The 27560-nt window shown below is 38.2% G+C and overlaps 1 protein-coding gene across 6 annotated transcripts in view; it reads left to right on the forward strand.

Moving 5' to 3' along the window:
- The window catches only part of LOC140732001 (homeodomain-interacting protein kinase 1-like), a 106147-nt gene that overhangs the window by 42611 nt on the left and 35976 nt on the right, over positions 1-27560 (forward strand). For all 6 annotated transcript variants that reach the window (XM_073054060.1, XM_073054061.1, XM_073054063.1 and 3 more), the window contains 6 exons: positions 3604-3727; positions 9250-9369; positions 15861-15947; positions 17893-18077; positions 19195-19357; positions 20089-20308. In XM_073054060.1, the coding sequence (XP_072910161.1) occupies positions 3604-3727; positions 9250-9369; positions 15861-15947; positions 17893-18077; positions 19195-19357; positions 20089-20308 (899 nt within the window). The remainder of the gene's footprint in view (positions 1-3603; positions 3728-9249; positions 9370-15860; positions 15948-17892; positions 18078-19194; positions 19358-20088; positions 20309-27560) is intronic.

The following is a 27560-nucleotide window of genomic DNA, read 5'->3' on the forward strand; positions in this document are numbered from 1 at the left end:
TTTGAAGAGGTAAGTGTTGCGTAAATTAAAACTTTGCATAATTTTTTCTCCACCATATAATGAATTTATTCTTGCTATGCGAAAGGAAATGGCATCCCAAATTTCTTTGCGTTAAAGCTCATTTTCACATTAAAGTAGTTGACCCATTTTTTTATTGTGAGCTTTTATTTTTTTAAAGTTCTGAACATTATAGTTATCCTCTGGATTTACAATCATGAATTTAAAAGAAAGGAAGTTGATCAATCTGTTGTGAATTGTTCACTAAAATCCAGTATCCCATTCTTTTCCTCCAGTATTTATTTTGAAATGCATTAAGAGTTAGTATAAACTTGTGTCAGTACTTTAAGGAAGAGGGTTGGGGGGGGATGGGTACGGAGAGTTTGCATTCCTCGAATGGTCCATTGCTTGATGTTCATAATGTGAAGCCACATTACCTGCATGCATCAGGAAACAAAATTGAAAAATGTTTTCTTACAAATTCTGCAAGAGTGAATTTTATTTCATATCTCATATTTTCCAGTGGTGATTTGTGACATCTACAGGGACAAACTTCCATTATCCAAGTTGTTGGAATGCTGGGATTGTCTGTATTCCTCATTTGCAATCAGTTTGCAAATTTTTCACTTCATGAAACTTTTTCCAGGATTGGATTTTTGTAAATTCAGATTCAGTTTATTGTCATTTAGAAATCACAAATGCAATGCAGTTAAAAAATGAGACAACGTTTCCCCAGAATGATATCACAAAAGCATATGACAAAACAGACTACACCAGAAAATCCACGTAACGTTTGGCAATCTCTGGTCCAGAGTCCGGAGAGGCTGCTGCTTATTAATATCGTGCTACCGTCTAGCGCGTTCCCCGGAAAGGAGCTCCAAATCCACCAGACAAAAACAAGACCAAAAACTAAAGCTACAAGACCTGCACAAAACCACATAGTTACAACAGTGCAAGCAATAGCATAATTGATAAAAAATAGACTATGGGCATAGTAAAAATAGTCCAAGATGTTAAAGGACTGTAAGTTCAAAAGAAATCACCACAGTTTCCACAAGTCCCCAGGGTCCCAACAGACTCGCCATCCCACGCCGCGGCAGAAGGGAGTACCCCCCCCCCCCCATGGACTTCAAGGCGCCGCCTGACTCAGCCTCGCAGACGCAGCACACACCGAAAGCGACCTGAATCCGTCGAAAGGACTCCAAGTCTGTTGAACCTCCGAGCTGACGACCATCCCCTCCGGCACTGCTTCTTGGAGCTCCATCCTCTGCCGAGTGTATTAAGACGGCCCCGCCAACGGCCATCGGCAAAGTGACCCTGAGGACTGGGGGCCTGTTCTTCCCAGCAGGGTCCCGGACCTCACAGCAGCAGCAGCAACGAAGAAGGTCTTCCTGGAATTTCTCCATGTTTCTCCGTGTTTCCACATTCGTTTTCAATCGATTATGATTGCGCATGGTACCCACTTCACAAATAACAGATAATCAGTTCTGGAGCGGCTGCTGCAAGCTGCGTCGCACCGCCATCTTGGATCTATTAAATGAAGGAATAGTTGTATTTAATGTTAGCCAGTAAATGCACTTTCTAAACTTTAAATGCAAATTATTTGAAAGGGGTTGCATGTGTTCTGAAACAAGAGAAAATCTACAGATACTGAAAATCCAAGCCACGCAGAGTTCTGATGAGGGGTCTCAGCCTGAAATGTTGGCTGATTACACTTTTCCATAGGTGCTGGCTGGCCTGCTGAGTTTCTCCAGCATTTTGTGTGTGTCGCTTGCCTATTTATTCAGTATGTTTTAATGCAGAAAATAGTTAATTAGCTAATTGACACCGGGGGAGGGGGTAGGTGAATTAAATATGATTACTCAAACTTAACAACTAGATATCAAGCTGTGGTGGGATAGTTGGATAACTGAAAGCTCTGAATTAATGATTACAATGTTTTGTGGGGAAAAAAGTGAAAACAAAACTAATGCATTTGAAGAAATGGTGATTGTGTGAAGTTATAGCAGAGTCAGAATCAGGCTTATTATCACTCTTATGTGAAATTTGTTTTGTGGCAGCAGTACTGTACATAATATAAAATTAATAATTGCAAAATAAATAGTTCAAAAAAGAATAATGAGGTAATGTTTATGGACCATTTGGAAATCTGATGGAAGACGAGGAACTTTTTGTAACTGAGTGTGGGTCTTCATGCTCCTGTATCACCACCTTGATGGTAGTAATAAGAGGCATGCTCTGGATGGCAAGGGCCCTTAATGATGGATCTGTCTTCTTGAAAATGCCGTTGGTGGTAGGGAGGGTTGTGTTCGTGATGGAGCTGGCTAAGTCTATAACTCTGCTTCCTGTGATCCTTTGCATTGGAAGCCTCCTTACCAGACTGTGATGCAACCAGGTAGAATATTCTCTACTGTACCTTGAAATAAATTTTTAAGAGTCTTTGACATGAGAAGTTTCCTCAAACTTCTAATGAGGTAGAGCTGTGAGCATGCCTTTGTGATTATATCAGTGTGTTGAGTACTGAATAGATCCTTTCAGATACTGATACCCAGGAACTTGAAGTTGCTCCCACTTTCCACCACTGACCCCTCAATGAGGAGAGGTATGTGTTCACTCTAATTCCCTAGCCTAAAATCCAGTTCCTTGGTTTTGTTAACTTTGATTTGTGTCATCTGTGAATTTATAGATGGTGTTCGAGTTGTTACTTAGCTATACAGCCATGAGTGTAAACAGAGTAGCATTGTTGGAGGGTTGGGTGGAAATAGTAATAAAGAATAATGTGTATGAAAAATGGACTGTGTGGGTGATGTTTGAAATCTGAAGGTTATTTTAAGATGAGAGTGAGGCTACTGAGATATTTACTCAAAAAGGCAAGGATTTAAAAAATGACTGCCAACAGGGAGCCATTCTAATTGGGTATGGCAAGTGAATGTTTGCATTTGATTGGAAACCAGGAGAAGGCATTGACTTGTGAACTATTTTGAATTGATGTACTTGCAACAAGATCATTGGTGTAATAGAGAAGGATGATTAAATGAAAAGGTAATGATTTCAACCTGGACTGTGTAAAGTAGGATTTAATTTTCATTGCGCATGCTGTTTAATACAATTTACAGAAGATTTCTTGAAAGCCTGATTTGGCTGGGGGGAGTTATTAGGGGAGGAATAGCATTAATGACAAGGGACTGGGATTTGTCTTTAATTTCAGATATTCACAACAGTGGCAAATAGAAATAAACAGAAGCTTTTTTTGAAAAAAAAACACTGAATGTTACATGGTTTTGAATGTTTCCCAAAATTTGTTCATCAGACTTTGGTTTTGAAGTTTTTAAAGATAATTGCAGAACTTTCTGGTTTGATATTAAATAAGAATTGGTTGTTTGTGTAGGTCTAATAAAAATATCAAATGTCTTACTTTTGAATTTTTTGAAGTTTAAGAAGAACTCTACTTCATTATTAATTTCTGGGACTGTTCATAATTCCTATTGTAATGACAATGGAAATGTTGAAAAGATAAAACAAGAAAAATACAGATTTCATTTCTGAAAGGCAATGTATATGAATCTTAAATGTGTGATGGTACATCACATTTTGTTCTTGTTTCAGAGCTCCTGAAATCATCCTTGGGCTACGATTCTGTGAAGCTATTGACATGTGGTCTCTAGGTTGTGTTATTGCAGAGATGTTTCTGGGATGGCCATTGTATCCAGGTGCATCAGAGTATGATCAGGTATGCAAAGTCACAGAAGACCTGCAAATTAGATTGTGTTTTTCTGCTGAATCATATAAATTCATATGAGAAGGCTTGCCTTTGGCTATTTTTGTTCATAAGTACCTTATAATGCTATTTATTTTTCATAAAGATGTGGCATTTTGTGCAATTTCCCCTGAGGTTGCATTTTCATTGTTTCACCTTATTATAATAACTCTGAAGCTGTTACGATTTTTTGGTTACCTCTTCCATATTGTGTAATGTTATGCTTGCAGCACCATCTAGAGGTGACGTACTTGTGGAATGCTGTTTACCTTGTGTGTGAAACATTCTTAAATTGAGGACATTTTACATAATTTTAGAAAATGCACAGCATTTTCAAATTTCTATTTGTAGCTTTTCATCAGCTGATCTACTATTAAACACAATGTTTAACAAAGTATACCACAAGCTGCCGCTCTGATGGCATACCATGTTTGCCACATTTCTTGCAGAAAGAAATCATGATTTTTAACCAGAATTAAATAATAATGCCATATTGTATTAACGGTTGCAGATAATGCTTGTTAATGCACACTGTGGCATATCTATTGTTTCATAGATCTGCAGAGCAGCAACAGAAATTTTGAAGATCTCTACTGCATCTAACTGCAGAAACCCCCCTTTCTAAAACAAAACCATCAATATTTAAAAACAGTTCAGGAAATTCTTAGCAGGTCAGTCCGGATTTGTAATTTGAGTATCATCAGAAAAGGTGAAGTTTAGAGATGAAGTTTTAAGATGTAGGGAAAAGAGTTGGGGGTACACTACACAAAAATATGATGTCGAAGGTGGAGAGTGTAGGATGAGATGACTCAATGAAAAGCAAATTAGGCGTGAGGGATCATTTGAAATTACTGAAGAAATTGAGGCTTGAATAATAATGGAAAAATTAAAAATCTTAATCTGAAATTGGAAAGGAAAAAACTGGAAATCCTGATTTGTCAGGCAGTATGTATAGAGAGAAATGGTATTAATGCTTCAGGTTGACGGTCTTTCATCAAAACACAGAGAAAAATGAAATTGAGCATATTGCAGAGAAGGGGGGAGGATAGTGTGATTAAAGCGAATATGTTTGGGGAGAGACCAAGAAATTTTACTACAGGTTGCAGTGGTGCTGGCTAAGAGGTTGAAGGATTGTGAGTAACAGCTGGTCTGTCTAGAGGAGAGAGAAAATAGATGAATGTAAACGGTGCAGAGTGCTGAAACAGGTTTGGTCTATAACCATTTGAGTTGTGCAGCAGCTATAATGTTGATTATGTACATAGGTTATGGACACCACTGGATCACAGCATTTACATGAATATCAAAAGAAGAAACTGCAGATACTGGATTTCTGAAATGAAATGGTGAAAGCTATGAATGTTCAACAGGTCTGGGGAGAAGAAAAGCAAATTTAATGATAAAGATTTGACCCTTCGTCATAGCTAGTCAGTTCTTGAGTAAGCCAGCAAGGCTGGTGATGTGAAACCTTAGAGCTTTATATCACATCTTGAAGGCAGTAAAGTTCTATGCTAAAAGATAAAATGCTATTCTATAACTAAATTGGATTTTGCTGGAACAGAGTACAAGAGGTCAAACCAGGACAGTGGGAGTAGAAAGAGTTACAGTGGCAGGCATCTGGAAGCTTGTGATGATTTTTGTGGTTTGACTGATAGAAGGAACAGCTTTTATTGTGAATTAATGTGTAGTTTGTTATTTTTATGGAAGTTTGGAATTTCTTTGATTTGCAGACTTTGACATGGTATATAATTGTAAATGTTGAGGAAACTGGTCTTTACGATTATTACAGCTGAAATATTAACTAGAGAAGTAGGTAGCTCACTGAGGTGATAGATGTTTAATCATGATTAATTTTGGGAAATTTATGCTTTTTTATGTTAAAGATCCTCTTAAGCTTTGGTCAGACAATCTTTAATTTGAATAAATAGCTGCTTTTAAAAATGTTATTTTTGGTTAACAATTTTTGAAAAAGGTATTTGTGCCTCCAAAACAGCTGAAAATAGATGTTATGATAATGTTATCCCTCAGTAATGTGAGAATGTTACAACCACTTGCTGCTACTATGGGGATTAGCTGACCTGGTACAGGAGTGGAATTGAAATGAGACCCTCTAACCATATGACCTGTTTCCTATTGAATTAGTTACCTTATTGTTACCTAATTATATTAGTGTTCTAATCTCCTTAGAATCCCAGTACACTATGTCTTAATGTTTAGTTGACATGTATCAGCTTAAAAACATAGCTCAGAGAAAAGCTCCGCCTGAAGGTTTGCTGACTAAGCTGTACTTCTGTTTTTAACATTTTCTAATGATTGGTAAAGGTGTCAAAAACTATGGGGAGAAGGCAGGAGAATGGGTTGAAAGGGAAATGAATCGGTCATGGGATGTCAGAGAAGACTCAGTGGGACAAATGGCCTATTTGCGCTCCTATTTCTTATGCTCTAATGACTCTTGATGGACTTCATTTCACAGCACAGAAGAAATTATACTAGGATTGATAATTTTGATGTTGGTTCTTCTGGTTGATGAACAAAATTAATTTGACTTAAAAATTCTGAGATGTGGAAAATTTTATATATTTTAACTAAGAATTACTAAAACTGGGGTTTATCTTTTTACAGAGATCACTATAATGAGCTGCTTAGGAAATGCATAGAAATCTTGTACCAAAAAGAAGGATTAGGTAGATTTAATGCACTTAACACCTTAATTTCTGACACTCACTCAGTATGTGTGTATGAATTTGGCAATGGGTTTGTGTTTGTTCCAGTTAATTTGCTTAAAACAACTGATGGGTACGTTTATTGGTATCAAACTATATGATATGAAGCACAGATGGTTATTAGTTTCGTTATGTGTTAATAGATTTATAATGAATTACAAATTAATCTGTAGATGATTCCATATAGTGTTTTAAGTATTAAGGTCATAAGAAACAGGAGCAGGAGTGGGTTCTAAGATTGTGACTGATCTTCGTTTTACTGCAGTAACTTAGCATTAAACACTGATAGCTATTTCTGTTATGTGCATCAATTAATATTAGTAAAGGAATATGTATAACCTCCTGTTAACTATTAAGAGCTGAAGAAATAGGAACATGAATATGTCCAAAAATTGCGACTACAACTTTTTAAATGTATTTTATTTTGGTTGCTATTACTTGTGCCACTATTATTTAAAAAATCTACATGTCATCCTTGAATATATTAAATAACAGCTGCATTTCTGAGATTTGTCAGAAAAAAATACTTTCTTCCCTCTGCTAAACAGATAATTCCTTATTTTGACACTACCTTAAATACCCCCAAGTACATTTTAAAGCGTGTTCAGTTGCTTCCCTCCTCCCTGCTCACATTTAAAATAAATATTTTCTTTCCCAATTATATAATTCCACTTCTTGATCTTCGATTTTGGTAAGGAAAACTACGAGCTCTCAGATATAATTTGTCGAGGAAATGTAAATCTGACCACTCTGGTGCAATTGTTATCCATAGCTATTTGTGGCCAAACAACTGCAAATAGTTTTAAAATATATATATATATATATATATAGTGGTGCATGATCTATAAGGGCATAGATAACTTTAAGCTACTTCCCTTCAAGATCAATTCTGTTGAGTTCCTTTCCCTTTGGACATTCATGCTTGTCTAGCGACAAGTTTGAGAATATCATGCGTTCATCATTAAAAAGATGTGCCCGTTAGACTTCCTACATCCAACTACATTTGCCTTTTCCTCCAAGTCCATCCTAGTTTTAGAAGGTTGTGTACATTCTGTGGCTTAGCTGCTTAGTTCTCCATCAGAATGGGGCTTAAGGTGCAAGAGGAAGCTTATTAGCTCAAGACAGATAACTGATGATCAGGAGTATTTGTAGTCTACATTTAGCTTGTTGACATGACTTAATAGGGTCTTGAGTTAATATTAAGGACAGCAGGACTCTTAATAACCAACTGTATTGCTGTCTTTGGATGTGTCTACCTTATTAATTGAGCAGGATGTACCCAAGAGTGGAGACTTGAGTCTGGAGTGTTGCTAATGATTACATTTCAGTTGATTAGTCATGTCAGACATCTGTTTGACCAATCTATCAGATATATTCCTAGTTGGGCAATACACTGATGTGAGATTGTTACAGGGCCAGCTGGACTTTGTTCTTTCAGAATCTGTTACCCATAAGAAACTAAATGATCTGTTTTGGAAAGGTGCAAATATAAAATTCTGTTTTTATTTGTGCTGTTCTTGCAGCATTAATCCTTTGTCTTCAATAGAAAGAAGTAACCTTGGACTTCAGTGTTACTGTTTGTAGTATATTATCCAAAAATGTGCAATGCAGTGGATTCTGGTTAATTGGAGCAATTGCTTATTTGGGATGACTCTTAAGGAACAAGAACTAACTGTGAAAATAGCTGGGATTCCCTCTGTTTATTTGGGACACTATGCTGTTTAATTGGGGCAGGAGATTATTGCCGAACAGTTCCTAGCTAGCATCAGGTGTGAGCACTTGTTTTACTTTTAGACACTGCACTATGCTTAGAGTGAACAGTTAAATAGTATGTGCTTATGTTCAAAAAACAGTGATTTTTGTCACTGATAGTTGGCAAGAAATAGCAGCAAGAGAATTCAGAACTGTTTTCTTCACTGGTTTCAAGCATTCAGGCTTGGAGAAGCCAGAAGTGGCCAAATGAAAATGAAACAATTTCACTACTTCAAGTTAGGAACTACGAAGAATTTGAAGATATCGACAATCATCTGGATGATACAACGAAACTGAACATTTGGAGGATGCAAATGTTGATAGCATTGTTTGAAGGCAGTCCATTATCTACACAAGTTATCTCCACTGAGTTTGTTCATATACAGTCAATAAAAAGAATGTATATGCTGGATGAATTCCTCTATCAATAATATTTAGAAACAAATAGTTTTATAATACTGTAGTTGTATTGATAGTGTTCTAATTTGCTCTGTATTTCACTTAAATATACACAATTTATTACTCAGTTAAATGGTAGTTTATCTTTTTTAAAAAAATATCTTTTTAACTATTTCCATGAAACTTTGGCTAATTGGAGCAGTCACTTAATTGGGCCAAAATGTACTGATGCCAGTGTGTCTCAATTAACCAGATTCCACAATTTATTTTACTTCCATTCTTCTGAACTGTAATGGGCTGCCCACAGGGAAATATGATTATAAATGCAAGTTTGTTTTTCTGATGCTGTTCAAACTACTTTTAATGAAGTGACCTGATTAAATTAATCTTAATTATTGTGACAGCAAAGGCCCTTCTGTGTTAATGCAAGTTGCCAAATAGTTTTGTTTGTACAGTTGGTGTGCGCTGAACTCAGTAGTGGAGTTTAAACTTTGTGGGTGGAGGTTTGGTTGCAGGGTGTGAGGGTGGGTTTTTCCATGCGAATGACTTTTTCCAACATTTAGTGTAAAATTTTCCATTTGGAAGAAGCATTCATCTTTCCTTTTTTTCTGTACTTTCTTTCAGATTCGCTACATTTCCCAAACACAAGGTTTACCTACTGAATACTTGCTAAGTGCAGGGACGAAGACCACAAGGTTTTTTAACAGAGATCCGGATTCAGGATATCCATTGTGGAAACTCAAGGTTAATCATGTGTATTTAAAAAAAAAACTGCAAGGATGATAAAATTACTCTTGTAAATTTATATTTGCTTCTTTTAAAATTGTTTTCTTTAAGCATCCTTACTTTGCATTTGCAACTAAATTGCAGATTTCAGCTATGAACTTTTAATATTTATGGTGACTAATGCTGAAGAGAAAAATAGCTTGCACTTTTCAAAACAGGATTGTCAGGTATAGGTGGAGTCTAAATGGCTTGGCATTTAATCATATTCCTGTTGTAACAGTATGGCAAAAGAATGCCAGATGTATCAGAGTATCCATGTTGGAGAATTTCCAGTATTACCATATGCTGAATTCTTAGCTTTTTAACTGATGTACTTCTGGGAAAAGTTATTGAACTTCTGTGTTTGCTAGCAAAGGTACATAATATAATTATCTTGTTTTCTTGTAGTTTTGGTTAGCTCTGATATTGATCAAAATTTATGTTAATTTCATGGTTCCACAGCACTGGATTAACTACTAGTGTCTGTTGCCTGTAAGATTCACAACTGGAAAAACATGTAATCTTTGCACAGTAAGATAAGAATAACAATGGTTACATGCATCTTGGCAAATAAACAAGCTTGGCTTTTAAAACTATAGTGAGATTTGGCATTCTAGGTTTTTGAAACTTCAGAATGCCAGAGTGCAGTGATAAAACCCAATATTTGTGGGATTTCCCCAGCATTATGTAATTGTACAGCTCATAGATGTGAGACTTTACTTCCAGTGACCCTGATTAAATATTAACCATTAGTGTTTCTCTGTGTTCATAAATACCCTAAAGTGTACGGGTTGATAGGTTAATTGACCACTGTAAATTGGCCCTAATTTGTGGATTAGTATCCGAGGGGAGTTGATGGGGATGTGGGGAGAATAAAATGGGATTACCGGTAGTCTAAATGGGTTATTATTGCTATCGATTCGGTGGGTGAAAAGGCATGTTCCTTGTGCAGTAGGACACTAATTCTAAATTCTTTTTGAGTCTTATGCCAAGTTAGAACTAGTGCAGTATTCAGGACCATTACTTTCAATGTTGTTGGTAGGGCAAAGATGCATATTTAAAATTTTGTTCTAAGTTACTTGTATTTGTGTAATTTTACATTTTAAAATTTTTACACTTAAGTAGCTTTTTAATGTCAGATGCTTCAAAATCTAATTGCACACTGCCATGTATACTGGGCTTTTCAGCTTTAATGGCTGTCATATGTAATTGGGGTGACTTGGGGAATGGGATTTCTGCCACTGAAACCATACTGCTGGGTTCCTTGATGTGAAAGAGACTGTACTGATGAGTTTAAGCAGCATCTTCTCCCTTTTGTTTGTAATATTGGAAATGTATGATGGTTTCCTGTGTTTCTATTTCATTGATCCAAAATTATTTGTACACTATTATACCTACTTTGTCCTTGACATGCTGTACTAGATAATATTTTGCCCAAGTACAAAGCCAAATACATTTTGAATTGTATTCGGATAATTTGAATTTGACAACATGTGTGTCTTCTGTCCATTAAGAATGTAAGAGATGATAGAATCAGTAGACAGCCAGCCCTTTAAATTTGCGCAAGTATTTATTAAAAATCTTTGGATTCTATTTTCCATCCCATTATTATTTATGCACTATTTGTTAATTAAGTTTTTTTTTATTAGTTCCCTTATTAAAAATGATATATTAGTGAGAAATAATTTCATAGATCTTTTGGCCCATGCACCATGCTGACCTGATCTTCTGCCCAGTCCAAACTACCTGCACTGGAACATATCTCTCCAAATTTAATGTACCAATTGAAACTTTGACTACCACTTCGGCTTGAAGCTTGTATACTTGTACTACCCTCTAAGTGAAGAAGTTTTCCTTCAGATTCCCCATGAATATTTCACCGTTCATCCTATCTATACAACTATAGATTGAGAATTCATTAATAGGGTGCAAAAAGATCTGTTATTTTTTGAGTCGATAGATTATGATGACTGGGGAACAGCAGGGGTGGGGCTTAGGGCTTGGTGTTAACAATCGATGTTAGTAATTTGGTTCAGGGACCAAATGTCATATTTGCAACTGCACTGATTATGTGAATGTGAATGGCATGAGGCTTCTGGAGGATATGAACAAGTTAAGTGAATGGGTGAGAATGTGTAAAAATGTGGCACGGATACAGTGTGGGGAAAAGTGTAAGCTAAGTGACTTTGAAAAACAAAACAGTAAAGTGTGTAGTAGGTATCATTGAAACTGCTGAAACTTGGGTTTCCTCGGATAAATCACTGAAAACTAACGTGCAGAGACAGCAAGCAATTAGGATGGCAAATGGTATGTTGTCCTTGATAATGAAAAGTTTTAACTGCAAGAGTAAATGTGCCTCACCTCAATTATATAACACTTGAAGACCACACCTGAAGAGTTGTGTAGTTTTGGTCTGTTTGCATAGAAGAAGGATATACTTGGTATTAGGAGTGCAGCGAAGACATGCCAGACTGGTTGCAGGAATGATGGCTTTGCTGTGGGAGGCGAGGTTGTGCAGGCAAGTTTGCATTCTCTATAGTTGAGTAGAATGGGAAAACTTCAACCTCATAATGTTTGACAAGCTAAGGCCCAATAGCAAGGGTTCCCAACCTGGGGGTCCATGGCACAAAGGTTGGGAACACCTGGCCTTGGAGATACTTTCCTTTGGTTGACAAGGTTTAACCATGAACTCAGATTAAGGAGCAGAGCAATAGGGACTGAGGTGAGAAATTTCTTCAATCAAGATGGTGATTCTGTGGAATGTTTTACCTTGGTGTGCTGTGGAGTTTGGTTATTGAATTCATTTGAAGCAGAGATGGACAGATTTCTGGATATTAAGGGAATTCAGGAATGTGTGGGAAACGCAGGAAAAATGGGCTAAGGTGGGCATAAAAAAAATTAGGAGCAGATTAGGCCACCTGGCCTTATTGATGTGTTCTGCCATTTTGCAACACTATTTCTGTATCTCATTACTCCCTTAGTGTTCAGAGGTCCTGGTTCAGTCCCGATTTCAGGTACTCTGCGTGGAGTTTGTACATTCTCCCTGTGGCCATGTGTGTTTCCTTTAGATGCTCCGTGTTCAAATGATGCGCTGATTGGTAAATTTATTGGCCTTTGTAAATTACCTGTAGTGTGTAGGTATGTGATAGAATGCAAAGAGGTAATCTAGAGAATAGGAAGAATAAAAGTGATTAATGTAGAATTAGTGCAAAAGAATGGTTGATTATCAGTGTAAGCTCTAGGCTGAAGGGCCTGTCTTTATAACTGTATATTTATTTCTATGTGACTGTAAATCTATTGATCTCTGCTTTGAATGAATCCATGACTGATTTTTCACAGCCATATGGGGTAGAAAATTTCAAAGTATTTATTCTGGCTGAAGAAATTTCTCCTTATCGCAGGCCTTCATGGCCTAATTCTCAGAATTGGGTTTACTGTCACTGGCATTAGTCATGAAATTTGTGTAGCAGTGCAGTGGAGGCATAATATATTACAAAGAGTAACAATAAAATTAGATAGAGGATAAAAGGAAGAGTGGGGGTTCATGGAATGTTCAGAAATCTTGCAGAGGGGAAGAAATTTTTCCTAAATTATTGAGTGTTGGGTCTTCAGGCTGCCGTACCACCTCCCTGATGGTGTAATGAGAAGTGGCATGTTCCAGGTGGTGAGTCCTTAATGATGGATGCCACCTTCTTGAAGCACTGCCTTTTAAAGATGTCCTCAATGGGCTTGTGCCCATTGGTGGGGAGCTGACTGAGACTACAACCCTCTGAAGCATCTAAGATGCTGTGATTGGTGTTGCCATACCAGATGGTGATGCAGTTAGTTAGAATGCTCTCCATGGTGCATCTAGGAATTTGCCAGAGTCTTTGGTGACATACAAGATCTCAAATTCCTAATATAGTATAACCATTGGTGTGCCTTTGTCGTTATTGCATCAATATGTCTCTGAAGTCCACAATCAGTTTCTTGGTTTTGCTGAAATTGTGTGCTAGATGGTTATTGTGACATCTCTTGATCAGCTTATCTGGTTCATTCACGTGCACGTAAAATGCTGGAGGAACTCAGTGGGTCAGGAAGCATCTATGAAAATGAATCTATATTGATGGTGGTCTCCCAATGAAGTCAAAAATACATTTGCAAAGGGAGGTACAGTTTTGAAGCTTGTTGATCAGTAGAGCGGGGATGATAGTGTTGATCAGTGAACTGAAATTAATAAACAACAGCCTGATGTAGGTATTGCTGTTGTCTTGGTGGGTCCAAAGCTGTTGTGATTGCATCTCTTTCAGACCTGTTATGACACAGTATGCAAATTGCAGTGGGTCCAGATCCTTGTTCAGGCAGGACTTAATTCTAGCCATGTCCAACCCATTAAAGCAGTTCATCACAGTAGATGTGAGTGCTACCAGACAACAGTCATTGAGGCAGCTCACCCTGCTCTTCTTGGGAACTTGTATGATTGATTTCCCCTTTAAAGTGGGCAGGAAGCTCCAATTACCACAGTGAATCTGTGCCCCCAATCCCTGGCTCCTCAAACAGGGCAATATCTTCTCTGTACCTAGCCTATCAACCCTTTTAAGAATTTTGTATGATTCTCTAATATAGGGGTTCCCAACCCATGGACCCCTTAATAGTATTGATCCTTGGCATAAAAAAGGTTGGGAACCCCAGTTTGAAAAAAATATAGCAGATCTGTGTTTTCTATGAAGGCGGAAGTAATGTTTCATTTCTGCCATTTCTTTATTTACCATAATCTCTTGTCTGGAAGAGGACATGCTGTGATTTACTTCTTTATGCACCTGTGAAAGGTATTCTAGTATATTTTTATTTTTGTTATATTTTTATTTTGCCCCATCAATTTCTCTGTCTTTTGAGTTCTAAAATACTCCCAGTCTTCAAATGTACTATTATTTCTGGCAACATTACATTCTTTTCGCTTGGATTTAATGCTATGTTTGATTTCTCTTTTCAGCCACAGCCTATAGTGGTTTTGTGCCTCAGGGGTTTTTTTTTAAGCTTGCACACTATTTCTTTAAAATGCAAACGATTGCCTGCCTACCATCAAACCTTTCAATTTATTGAATCGAATTAACCACAACTGACCTTCTTCCCTTTGTTTGGATTTAAACCCCTGGATCTATAGTTCATCCAGATTTAAACAATGACAAATTCTATCACTTAATGGTCACTCTTCCCCAAAGGCACCTCAGTAACAAGATTATCAATTAACTGTTTCAAATTGCAGAAAACAAAATCTATTTTAAAAAAAACCTTCCTTTTATCCTGACTTAATCTAAAGCATCTTGTTTATATTCATCCAGTTCCACCTCATTAGCACAAATTTGATTTGTCCAGTCTGTACATAAATTAATTACTTCTATGATTACTGTATTATTCATGATTTGTGTCAACCCCTGTATCATAACCACTATTTGGTGGCCTATAAGTAACTTACAAACCTGCTTTCTTCCGTTTTGCTATTTCTTGGCTGGATTCAAAGCGATTACAGTTTTGCATAAAGGTCTAGGAAGCTGACATCACTGTGTTAATCTCCCTTAGAGTGCTGCACTAGTCTCTTTTCCTTTTTACCTCGAATTCTGAAAAATCAAAACACCCTGGAATGTTAGTTCCTAACTTTAGTCACCCTGCAGCATATTTCCACAATGGGAATTAGATCATATTTGCTTTCTTTTATTTGTGTCATTGTAATTTTTTCCCTATATTTCTGCAACCTTCGTCACTTGATATATTTTTGCCATTATGTTACCTGGGTTTCAGCATCTAAGTTACAGGGAAAGGTTGAACAAGTTAGGTCTTTATTCTTTGGAGTGTAGAAGGTTCAGGGGGACTTGATAGAGGTATTTAAAATTATGAGGGGGATAGATAGAGTTGACGTGGATAGGCTTTTTCCATTGAGAGTAGGGGAGATTCAAGCAAGAGGACATGAGTTGAGAGTTAGGGGGCAAAAGTTTAAGGGTAACACGAGGGGGAATTTCTTTACTCAGAAAGTGGTAGCTGTGTGGAACGAGCTTCCAGTAGAAGTGGTAGAGGCAGGTTCGGCATTGTCATTTAAAGTAAAATTGGATAGGTATATGGACAGGAAAGGAATAGAGGGTTATGGGCTGAGTGTGGGTCAGTGGGACTAGGTGAGAGTAAGCGTTCGGCACGGACTAGAAGGGCCGAGATGGCTTGTTTCCGTGTTGTAATTGTTATATGGTTATATTATTTTGCTTGCTACTTCAGTAACATTCCCAAATTCACTTCAGTTCATTCCCAATGTACAAACATGATTGTATTTGGACTTTGTGGCATCTGGGGAAGAAATAATTTGGCGATTGTCAACTCTAGAGTAGGAGCGACATTGTCTGGCACAAAGCACATACTTAATTGCCATATTTTACTATACTTTAGCAAACTTCCATTACTTGTAAGTTTCTGTTTTAACTGGAGATGCATTTTTTTCCATTTAGACACCGGAAGAACACGAGTTGGAGACGGGGATCAAATCAAAGGAAGCAAGGAAGTATATTTTCAACTGTTTGGATGATATGGCTCAGGTAAGGATGGAGTTTGAATGTGGCATGCTGCAAGGTGTAAAATATTAACTCAAAACTAATGCTAATTTGCAATTTGTTTGCCATTTAGAAAATATTGCACAAAGAAATTAGCTGTGTTTGTACATTGTCATAAAAGTTTTGAAATATTTCCTCGTCTTAATCTGATACCCACAAAAAATTTACTCAGTAACAAAATTTCTAACGCTGACAGCCAAGAGGAGCACTGAACTGTGTTTTAATTCCTACCTAAAACTGATAGAACATAGACTTTTTTTCATTCCAAAGCAAAATATTTTTGCTTTGTGTGGTGAGTATGAGGAGAGAGGAGAGAAAAGCATTGAAGGAATCTGGATGAATATGGTGTCCCAGAGCCATGAAAGTCAATTGGACTGAGCCGTGGCTTTCCATCTGGACTCTTGACTTAGCAATCTACCCCATTATTACAATTTATTCTACATTCTGTTATCGTTTTACTGTTTACTACCTCAATGCACAGTGAAATGAAATATTGATCTATATGAGCAGTATGCAAGAAGAGCTTTTTACTGTACCTCAGTACATGTGTCAATAAGAAACCATCTACATAACATAAGAACATAAGAAATAGAAGCTGGATTCAGCCATCTGGTCCATTGAGCATGCTCCGTCATCCAATAAGATCGTGGCTGATCTGGCCATGGACTCATCTCCACCTACCTGACTTTTCCTCATAACCCTTAATTCCCCCACTATGCAAAACTCTATCTAACTTTGTCTTAAATATATTTACTGAGGTAGATATCTGCCCTGCTTCATTGGGCAGATAATTCCACAGATTCACCATTCTGGGTAAAGCAATTCCTCCTCATCTCCATCCTAATTCTACTCCCTCAAATCTTGAGGCTCTGTCCCCTAGTTCTAGTCTCACCTGCCAGTGAAAACAACTTTCCTGCCTCTATCTTGTCTATCCCTTTCATAATTTAATGTTTCTATAAGATCTCATCTTCTGAATTCCAGCAAGTACAGTCCCATGTAACTCAATCTCTCCACAAAGTCTAACCCTTCATTTCTGGAATCAACTTTGCGCACTACCTCCAAAGCCAGTATATCCTTAAGTAAGGAGACCAGAACTGCACGCAGTACTCCAGTTGCCTCCTCACCAGTGCCTATACAGTTGCAGCATAACCTCCCTGCTCTTAAATTCAATCCCTCTAGCAATGAAGGCCAACATTCCATTTGCCGCCTTGATAGCCTGCTGCACCTGCAAACCAACCTTTTGTGATTCATGCACAAGCATACCCAAGTCCCTCTGCGCATCAGCATGCTGCAATTTTCTGCCATTTAAATAATAATCTGCTCTTTCATTTTTCCCTCCAGAGTGGATGACCTTGCATTTACAAACATTGTACTCCATTTGCCAGCCCCTTGCCCATTCACTTAACCTATCCATATCTCTCTGCAGACTTTCCATATCTTCTGCATGATTTGCTCTTCCACTCAATTTAGTATCATCAGCAAACTTAGATGCACTACACTCGGCCCCCTCTTTCAGGTCGTTGATCCCCGCTTCTAGTTTGTTATTTCCAATTCGGCAGGAGCCCAGGTCAGGCTTTTCATCAGGAAAAGGCAAAAGACCAAAGCTGTGGCCTTCAGTTCCCACTATAAGTGCAATTCCTTAGTTTTTTTTGATTACTTCATCCTTTCCCTAAAATCCGGTCTGATTCTGAAACTTACTGTAATATTTGATAATGTGGTATGTTTTGGACAAAATGCTTTCGCTGCCCCAGAGAGTGACCTTTTTTACACCTATAACATTGCCTGCAAGTTATTTCGGGTCGGATTTAGTACTTAAGTGCCATAGTAACTTCGGATAAAAATGGATTAGGTTATTTCAAGTAAGGATGAGTCCAGTATTGCTCTCTCTTAATGTAAATTCATTTATTTTTAATGATTTTTGTAATTTCAGGTGAACATGCCAAATGATTTGGAGGGAACAGACATGTTGGTTGAGAAGGCAGATCGGAGGGAATATATTGATTTGTTGAAGAAAATGTTGACAATTGATGCTGACAAGAGGATTAATCCGTTAAAAACCTTGAATCACCCATTTGTTACCATGACACATCTGCTTGACTTTCCTCATAGCAATCAGTAAGCTTTTAAAATTGTATAGTTTTGTGCATTAAAGCTCCTTTGAGGAAGATGTGGAAGTCATTATAATTGGGGCATTATACGACATTTCCCACCATTTCAACTACATCTGCAGAAAACCAGATACATCCCTTAGCTACCTCTTGATCATTCTGTTGTACTCCTAATTTGCTTCCATTAATAATATTTACAACTAGTGTTATTCATGTTCTACTCATCCACCATCCCCGTTCGTGGTAATCTGTATTGTCTAGGGAAATCAATGCTGCTTTTCACTTGTACTTTCTAGTCTCATTAATTCAGTTGTGATCCTGTTATCAGCGCTGATTAAATTTGGTCTTTTCATACCTAATTTTCTGGCTATGAATAGTATATATTCCTTTAGTTCCAATGGCCCTTGTTCTGGAAGTTGTTTTGATATTTCCTCTTCCATCCACCCCCTCCCCATCCCTTCCAAATTTGCCAATACACTACACCACATCCCTGAGATCTAATTCCATGCTGTCTGTCTTGTTTGATATTGTTCACAATAACCTCAACTAAGCTTTTGATTATTTCTCTCAATAATCCCTTTTATGCCAAATTTTAATGAATAATGTGTATTTTTCTTTGTAATTTTAAGGTTATTTAAATAGATGTTATTCCGCTCCTAGTTAAGGAACTGATGTTGTTTTAGAGTTATACTATGGATTCCAACACGTGGTTCAGTTTCCAAATACTTGCCTTAAAAAAAACATGCAAGCAGTTGTTTTAGTGCACTGAGTCAATAGGCAGGGAAGTATCTTCTATTCTTTGATTATGAAAAATCAGTTAAGAGCAAAACATATTCAGCTAAATGTGGATTCTAAATATAACCCAAATGTCATGCCATGAGATCTTAATTTGTGCCCAGCATATTAATCTTCCCAAGAGTCATCAGGTATTTATTGAAAGAAAATGGTTGTAAGCTTATTTATTTTTATATATGTTTTTTCACTGAATTATTGTGATTCTTTTGCTACTTAACTGGAAAGGGTAAATACAGCATTTACAAAGGCGCTCAAGTTATTTAGCAGAAATGTGAACTGCCATGTTTTTTTTTAAATTTTACCTTTTCATTGAATTGCTCATCTTACAGTGTGAAATCCTGCTTTCAAAACATGGAGATTTGCAAACGGCGAGTCAACAACTATGAAACTGTAAACCAGAATAAAAGCCCATTTATTGCACATGTTGCACCAAACACAAGCACAAACTTGACAATGGCCTTCAACAACCAACTCAACACCATGCACAATCAGGTATGAACCAAATGGTTATCGTCACTTGTGTACCATACGGTATAACAAGATCATTGAAGGGATGGAAAGTTCTGTCAATTTTTCCCAATAAAATTAACTTAGGCACACATAATGTTATTCCTGGTGTACAAGGCCGAGAAATATTATAGACATGGGCACACTCTGACATGGAACCGACAACTACACACAAGACTGGGGTCTGGGATCACTTGGTTAATAGCAAGGATCAATGGCATAAAAATGGTTGGGAACCTCTGATCTAAAGAGTAATTAATAGAAGATAAAAAGAGAAGCTCTTTGCTGTAATAAGTAGATACTTTTTCTGACTTTAATCTTTATAACACAGAATGGAGTGCCTCATATTATTGCAGAATTCATCAAGTAATATCCACAATTCTGAAACTGCACCACAAGAAAAACATTTGTATGCTTCCTTCAAAGAAAAGGAATCATTAGGAACAATTTGAATTGTATCTTGCATTGTTTTGAATTTACATTATCAAATAACAATAGGAAAATATACAGTTGATTGCTTTGCACCATATTAAAAGGGCAATAATTTCAAAGTTCATTTCCTCCTTCAGGTTTATTATTGTCAATTCATTTTAAAAACAGTATTTGTATTTTGAAAACTTTTACATTTATTATTCTGTTACATCTTTAAAAGAAGCAATGGTTTGTATTCTTCATGTTGATGTACCTTTAATCATTGAAGTCTATAATTTCTTTAGGCCAACACCCTGGCTCCTACCTCCACAGCAGCAACACTTTCACTGTCCAGTACAGATGTATCTCTGCTTAATTATCAATCTGCACTCTACCAGCCTCCAGCAGCACCTGTGGCGGGTGTTGCACAAGCAAGCATGCCACTGCAGGCTGGAACAACACAACTTTGTGCACAGGCTGACCCTTTCCAGCAAGCCCTCATTGTGTGTCCACCTGCATTTCAAGGTAAGTGACTCCTTTCAGTCTCTTCTGAACAAACAAGAAACTTATGAAACTTTGTTTTCTGTTTTCTTGTGCTTTATTTGCTGGTTTCATATTTGATCCTATGTTTATTGTTTTCCTGCATTCTGTCACAATTCTTCTCAATCAGATACTATCTTAAAATTTTAGTTTCAATTAATCAAATTCAAATCATTCATGTACAGTAAATGAACAACAGTCCTCTCAGCATTAGTCCTTATCAAGCAACATTTCCCATGATATTCCAACCTGAGTTACTTTAAAAATCGCTTTCTGTTTCAAAGCCAGTTTGCTTTCCATTCTGGTACTTGTATCAATTGTTCTGATTAGGGCTACTGAGTGATTTAGGAAAAATTAAACACGTTATTTTGTTTAGTTTATTTTGTTTAATTGCACACAATTTAAATTTTTTGAACTGAGCCTAATTAACTTTTAAATGGTTATGTCTTATTTTCTTAATCGGGTATTTCTGTATGTTTAACATATTTGATAGTGGAGAACATAGCATAAGCTTGCTGTTAGACCTATCAAAATACTTTTATCTTTACCAGCCTTGTGCAGTGGTTTTACTCTCATTCCCAATACCCATTTCCCCAGCACAGTAGCTTAGCAGTTAGCGCAATCGCTTTACAATGCCAGTGATTACTGATCAGGGTTTTGTTTCTGCAGCTGTCTGCAAGGAGTTTGTACTTTTTCCCCGTGACTGTGTGAATTTTTTCCCACATTTTAAGACTTGGGGTTAGTAAGTTGTGAGCCAGGGGCACGGTGGCACTTACAGGCTTCCCCAGTATAATCCTCACTGATTTCATGCAAGCAACACATTTCACTGCATGTTTCAATGTGCATGTCAGAAGTAAAGCTAATCTTTAATTTCAGTGATTTGTAGAAGGACAACTCAGTCTCTCTGAGCGCTAACAACTTCCAGTGACTTCCCGATTTAAATATACAGTTGCAAAAAAGTTTTGTCAACCCTTTGCAATTACCTGATTTTCTGCATTAATTATTCATAAAATGTGGTCTGAATTTCATCCAAGTCACAATAATAGACAAACACAACCTGCCTAAACTAATAACATGCAAACAACTGGAGTTTTCGTTTCTTTAATGAACATTATTTAATCATTCACAATCCAGGCTGAAGAAAGTATGTGAACCCTTGTATTTAATAACTGGTAGAACCTCCTGTAGCGGCAATAACCTTCACCAACCATTTCCTGCAGCTGCTGATCAGACTTGCACAATGGCAAGGAGGAATTTTAGACCATACAAAACTGTTCCATTCATCAATATTTCTGGGATATCTTGCATGAATAGCTCTCTACAGGCCATGCTGCAATATCTCATAGAAACATAGAAAACCTACAGTGCAATACAGGCCCTTCAGCCCACAAAGCTGTGCCGAACATGTCCTTACCTTAGAACTACCTAGGCTTACCCATAACCCTCTATTTTTCTAAGCTCCTAGAAAAGATCCTATTGTTTCCGCCTCTACCACCGCCACCAGCAGCCCATTCCATGCACTCACCACTCTCTGTGTAAAAAAAAAAAAAAAAAAAAAAAAAAACACTTACCCTGACATCTCCTCTGTACCTACTTCCAAGCACCTTAAAACTATGCCCTCTCGTGCTAGTCATTTCAGCCCTAGGAAAAAGCCTCTGACTATCCAATGCCTCTCATTATCTTGTACACCTCTATCAAGTCACCACTCATACTCTGTCGCTCCAAGGAGAAAAGGCCGAGTTCACTCAACCTGTTCTCATAAGGCATGCCTCCCAATCTAGGCAACATCCTTGTAAATGTCCTCTGCACCCTTTCTATGGTTTCCACGTCCTTCCTGTAGTGAGACGACCAGAATTGAGCACAGTATTTCAAGTGGGGTCTGCCCAGGGTCTTACTATTAATGCTATATTCTGCCATCATATTTGACCTACCAAAACAAACCACCTCACACTTATCTAGGTTGAACTCCATCTGCCACTTCTCAGCCCTGTTTTGCATCCTATCAATGTCCCGCTGTAACCTCTGACAGCCCTCCACACTATCCACAACACCCCCAACCTTAGTGCCATCAGCAAATTTACTAACCTATCCCTCCACTTCCTCATTCAGGTTATTTATAAAAATCGCGAAGAGAAGGGTTCCTAGAACAGATCCCTGAGACACACCACTGGTCACTGACCTCTATGCAGAATATAACCCATCTATAGCCACTCTTTGCCTTCTGTGGGCAAGCCAATTCTGGATTCACAAAGCAATGTCCCCTTGGATCCCATGCCTTCTTACTTTCTCAGTAAGCCTTGCAATGGGTACCTTATCAAATGCCTTGCTGAAATCCATATACACTACACCTATGGCTCTACCTTCATCAATGTGTTTAATCACATCCTGAAAAATTCAATCAGGCTCATAAGGCACGACCTGCCTTTGACAAAGCCATGCTGACTATTCCTAATCATATTATGCCTCTCCAAATGTTCATAAATCCTGCCTCTCAGGATCTTTTCCATCAGCTTACCAACCACTGAAGTAAGACTCACTAGTCTATAATTTCCTGGGCTATCTCTACTCCCTTTCTTGAATAAGGGAACAACATCCACAACCCTCCAATCCTCTGGAACCTCTCCTGTCTTCATTGATGATGCAAAGATAATTGCCAGAGGCTCAGCAATCTCTTCCCTCGCTTCCCACAGTAGCCTAGGATGCATCCTGTCCGGTCCCAGTGATTTCCAGAAGCTGCAGCACATCCTCTTCCTTAATATCTACATGCTCAAGCTTTTCAGTCCACTGCAAGTCATTCTACAATCGGCAAGATCGTTTTCCGTAGTGAATACTGAAGCAAAGTATTCATTAAGTACCTCTGCTATCTGCTCTGGTTCCAGTTTCATACACATGGTCTGAATTGGGTGAAAGTCTGGACCCTGACTTGGCTATTCCATACCATGAATTTTCTTCTTAAACCATTCTGTTGTTGATTTACTCTTGTGTTTTGGATTATTGTCTTGTTGCATCATCCAACTTCTATTAAGCTTCAGGTGATGAACCCTGATATTCTCCTGAAAATGTCTTGATAGAATTTTGAATTTGTTGTTCCCTCAATGATTGCAAGCTGTCCAGGCCTTGAGACAGCAAAGCGGCCACAAACCATGATGTTCCTTCTAGCGTGCCTCACAGTTGGGATGAGGTGTTGGGTGTGTAGTGCTCCTTTTCCTCCAAACTTAGTGGTGTGTATTTCTGCCAGAAAGATCAATATTTATCTCATCTGTCCACAGAACATTGACCCAGAAGCCATTTGGAACATCCAAGTACTCTCTGGCAAATTTGAAATGTTCAGTAATGTTTTTTTTGGACAGCAGAGGTGTCCTTCCATGACCACCATTCTTTTTCATATTTTTCGTATGGTGGATACATGAACAGAGGCTTTAGCAAGTTCTAGAGATTTCTGCAAGCTTTTTGCTATTACCCTTGTTATTTTTCACCTCCTTGAGCATTGAACGTTGTGCTTTTGGTGTGATCTTTGAAGGATGCCCACTCCTAGGGAGAGTAGCAAAAGTACTGAGTTTCTCCATTTGTGGACAGTTTCTCTTACTGGGGACTGATTAACACTCAGGTGTTTCGGATTGTTTTTGTAGTCTTTTCCAGCCTGATGCACCTCTACAATTCTTCTTCCTCCAAGGTCCCCTGAAAGTTGTTTTGATGGAGGCATGATGCACATTAACAGATCTTTCTTGAGAAGAGCAGGCTCTGTCAGTAACCTGACTTTGTGTCTTTTTATCGGGCAGGGCACCTCTAAACGCACACCTGCAATCTTATCTCATTGATCAAAACACCTGACTCCAAAATTTTTTAAGCAGGCATTACCCCAGAGGTTCACATACTATTTTTGTATCTGGACTGATTGCTTAAATGGTATACTCATTATTGACGAGAAGTAGTACAATTGTTCGTGTGTTATTACTTTTGGCATATTGTGCTTGTCTATTATGGTAATTTAGATGAAGATCAGACCATATTTTATGAGTAATTAATGCAGAAAAGCATGTAATTGCAAAGGGTACACAAATGTTTTCTTGCAACTGTACTTCCAAGTGGATTACCTCATTTTCAGTATTGTTTCATCTGTTGTGTCTTGGCCTATTTTCTTTGGAGACTCCATACAACCTCATCACAGCCTGGAATTTGTGGATATATTGTAATTGGTCTCTTCAAACAAGTCATTGATGCTGAATACAACACGAGGAGCCTCAGCACTGATACCTAGAACACCCTACTAGTCAGAGCCTCCCAACTTTTAAATGACTTGTTTATTGTCCGTTAACAATTTTATTGCCACAATCTAATCTTCTAGCAGACGTTTAAGATGAAGTTACTGGGTTAGTGGAGGTTTGACATCACGAATGGCTATTAGTTGAACCTTTATTATATGTCCAGGTACCACTTAAGTAGGCAGAGGGGGTGGTGTGGCCCTGTGTATAAGAAATAATTAATGATGAGAAAGGGATGACATGGAGACTACATCTTTCGATCTTTTGGGTTGAATTAAGAAATGTCAAGGGTAAAAAGACTCTAATGGCAGTTGGACACAGGCCACCAAACAACAGCCGGGATGTGGATTACAAACTACAGCAGGAGATAGAAAAGGTGTGTCAGAAGGGCAATGTCATGATAATCGTTGGGGATTTTAACATGAAAGTGGATTGTGGAAACCAGGCCATGACTGGACCTCGAGAGAGAATTTGTAGAATGTCCAAGGGATGGCTTTTTAGAACAGCTTGTTGTTGAACCCACAAGGGGATTGGCTGTGCTGGATTGGGTGTTGTGCAATGATCCAGAGGTGGCGAGAGCTTACGGTTAAGGAACCCTTACGGAACAAAGATCACAATATGATAGGGTTCACTTTGAAATTTGAGAAGGAGAAACTAAATTCCAATGTGTCAGTATTTCAGTGGAATACAGGAAATTACAATGGCAGGAGAGGGGAACTGGTCAAGGTTGATTGGAGAGAGACACTAGCAGGAAGGACAGCAGAGCAGCAATGCTTGGAGTTTCTGCAAAAAAATGAGGGAAGTGCAAGACCTATATATTCCAAATAAGACATTTTCAAATGGAAGAAGGACACTACCGTGGCTGACAAGTGAAGTCAGATTTGAAGTAAAAGCAAAAGAGAGGGCATACAAGGAAGTCACAGCTAGTGGGAAGATAGAAAATTGGGAACCTATTATAAACTTGCAGAAGGAAATTAAGAAGGTCATTAGGAAAGTAAAGATGAATTATGAAAGGAAGCTGGAGACTAATATCAAAGAAGATACTAAAAGCTTTAAGTATATGAAGGGTAAAGGAGTTGAAGCTAGATAAAGGACCAATAGGAAATTATGCTGGAGATATTGTAATCAGAGATGCAGAGATGGCAGAAGAACTGAATGCGTATTTTGCATGTCTTCACAGCGGAAGACACCTGCAGTAGACCGGACATTCAAGAGTGTCAGGTACAGTGAAAATTACGACTGAGAAGGTGCTCAGGAAGCTTAATGACCTGGGTTTGGATAAAGCTCCTGGACCTAATGGAATGCACTCTTGGGTTCTGAAGGAAGTAGCTGAAGAGATTGTGGAGGCATTAACAGTGATCTTTCAAGAATCGATAGATTCGGGCAATGTACCAGATGACTAGAAATTTGCAAATGTTACTCCACTATTTAAGAAGGGTGGGAGGCAGCAGAAAGGAAACAAACCTGCTAACCTAACATCAGTGGTTGGGAAGTTGTTGGAATTGAATGTTAGGGGAGAGATTACAGAGTACCTGGAGGCACATGACAAGATAGGCCAAAGCCAGCATGGTTTCCTGAAAGGAAAATCCTACCTGAAAAACCTACTGAAATTCTTTGAGGAAGTTACCAGCAGGATAGACAAAGGAGATGTAGTAGACATGGTGTACTTGGATTTTCAGATGGCCTTTGACAAGGTGCTGCACCTGAGGCTGCTTAGCAAGATAAGAGCCCATGGAATTCCAGGAAAGTTACTTGCATGGGTGGAGCATTGGCTGATCGGCAGAAAACAGAATGGGAATAAAGGGATCCTGTTCTGGCTGGCTGCTGGTTACCAGTGGAGTTCCACAGGGGTCAGTGTTGAGACTGCTGCTTTTTATGATGTATGTCAATGATTTGGACTTTGGGATTAACGAATTTATGGTTAAATCTGCTGATGATACAAAGATGGGTGGAGGAGCGGGTGGTGTTGAGGAAACGGAGGGCCTGCAAAGAGACTTAGATAACTTAGGGGAATGGGCAAAAAAGTGGCAAATGAAATACAATGTTGGAAGTGTATGGTCATGCACTTTGATGGAAGAAATGAACAGGCAGACTACTATTTAGATGGGGAGAGAATTCAAAATGCAGAGATACAAGGGGACTTGGGAGTTCTTGTGTAGGATACCCTAAAGGTTAACCTCCAGCTTGAGTCGGTGGTGAAGAAGGCGAATGCAATGTTGTCATTCATTTCTAGAGGTATAGAACGTAAGAGCAGGGATGGGATGTTGAGGCTTCATAAGGCACTTGTGAGACCACACTGGGAGTATTGTATGCAGGTTTGTCCTCCTTATTTTAGAAACAATATACTGACATTGGAGAAGGTTCAGAGAAGATTCACAAGAATGATTCCAGGATTGAAAGGGTTACCGTATGAGGAACGCCTGGCAAGTCTTGGGCTATATTACCTGGAGTTCAGGGGAATAAGCGGGCTCCTCAGAGAAACAGGAGGCCAAGTCATTGGGTGCATTTAAGGCAGAGATAGATTTGTTCTTGATTAGCCAGGGCATCAAAGGGAATGGGGAGAAGGCAGGGGAGTGGGGCTGACTGGAAGAATTGGATCAGCCTATGATTGAGTGGTGGAGCAGACTCAATGGGCTGAATGGCCTACTTCTGTTCCTATATCTTATGGTCTTAATTATAGATGCTAGCATTTTTCCTGTTATGAAGTGAGTCTCTAGTCTATAGTTCCCTCTTTACTCTCTCTGATGAACAGATTTCAATAGCTTGAATACTATAATTTAGATTTGAGATTTGTAAGTACGTAACAGTGGTTTGCAAAGATTTGCACCCTTTCATTTGGTTTGAGACCCAGGTTTGATGCTTCAATGGAACATCAATAATCAGCTGTGTTCTGGCACTTAGTAAGACCTCTGAGAAGTACCTGGTTAAAGTACCAATATAAAATTGTTGATTCTTAACAGCCTATTGCCACAAGC

This window comes from Hemitrygon akajei, chromosome 8, assembly GCF_048418815.1.
Source record: "Hemitrygon akajei chromosome 8, sHemAka1.3, whole genome shotgun sequence".
NCBI lineage: Eukaryota > Metazoa > Chordata > Chondrichthyes > Myliobatiformes > Dasyatidae > Hemitrygon > Hemitrygon akajei.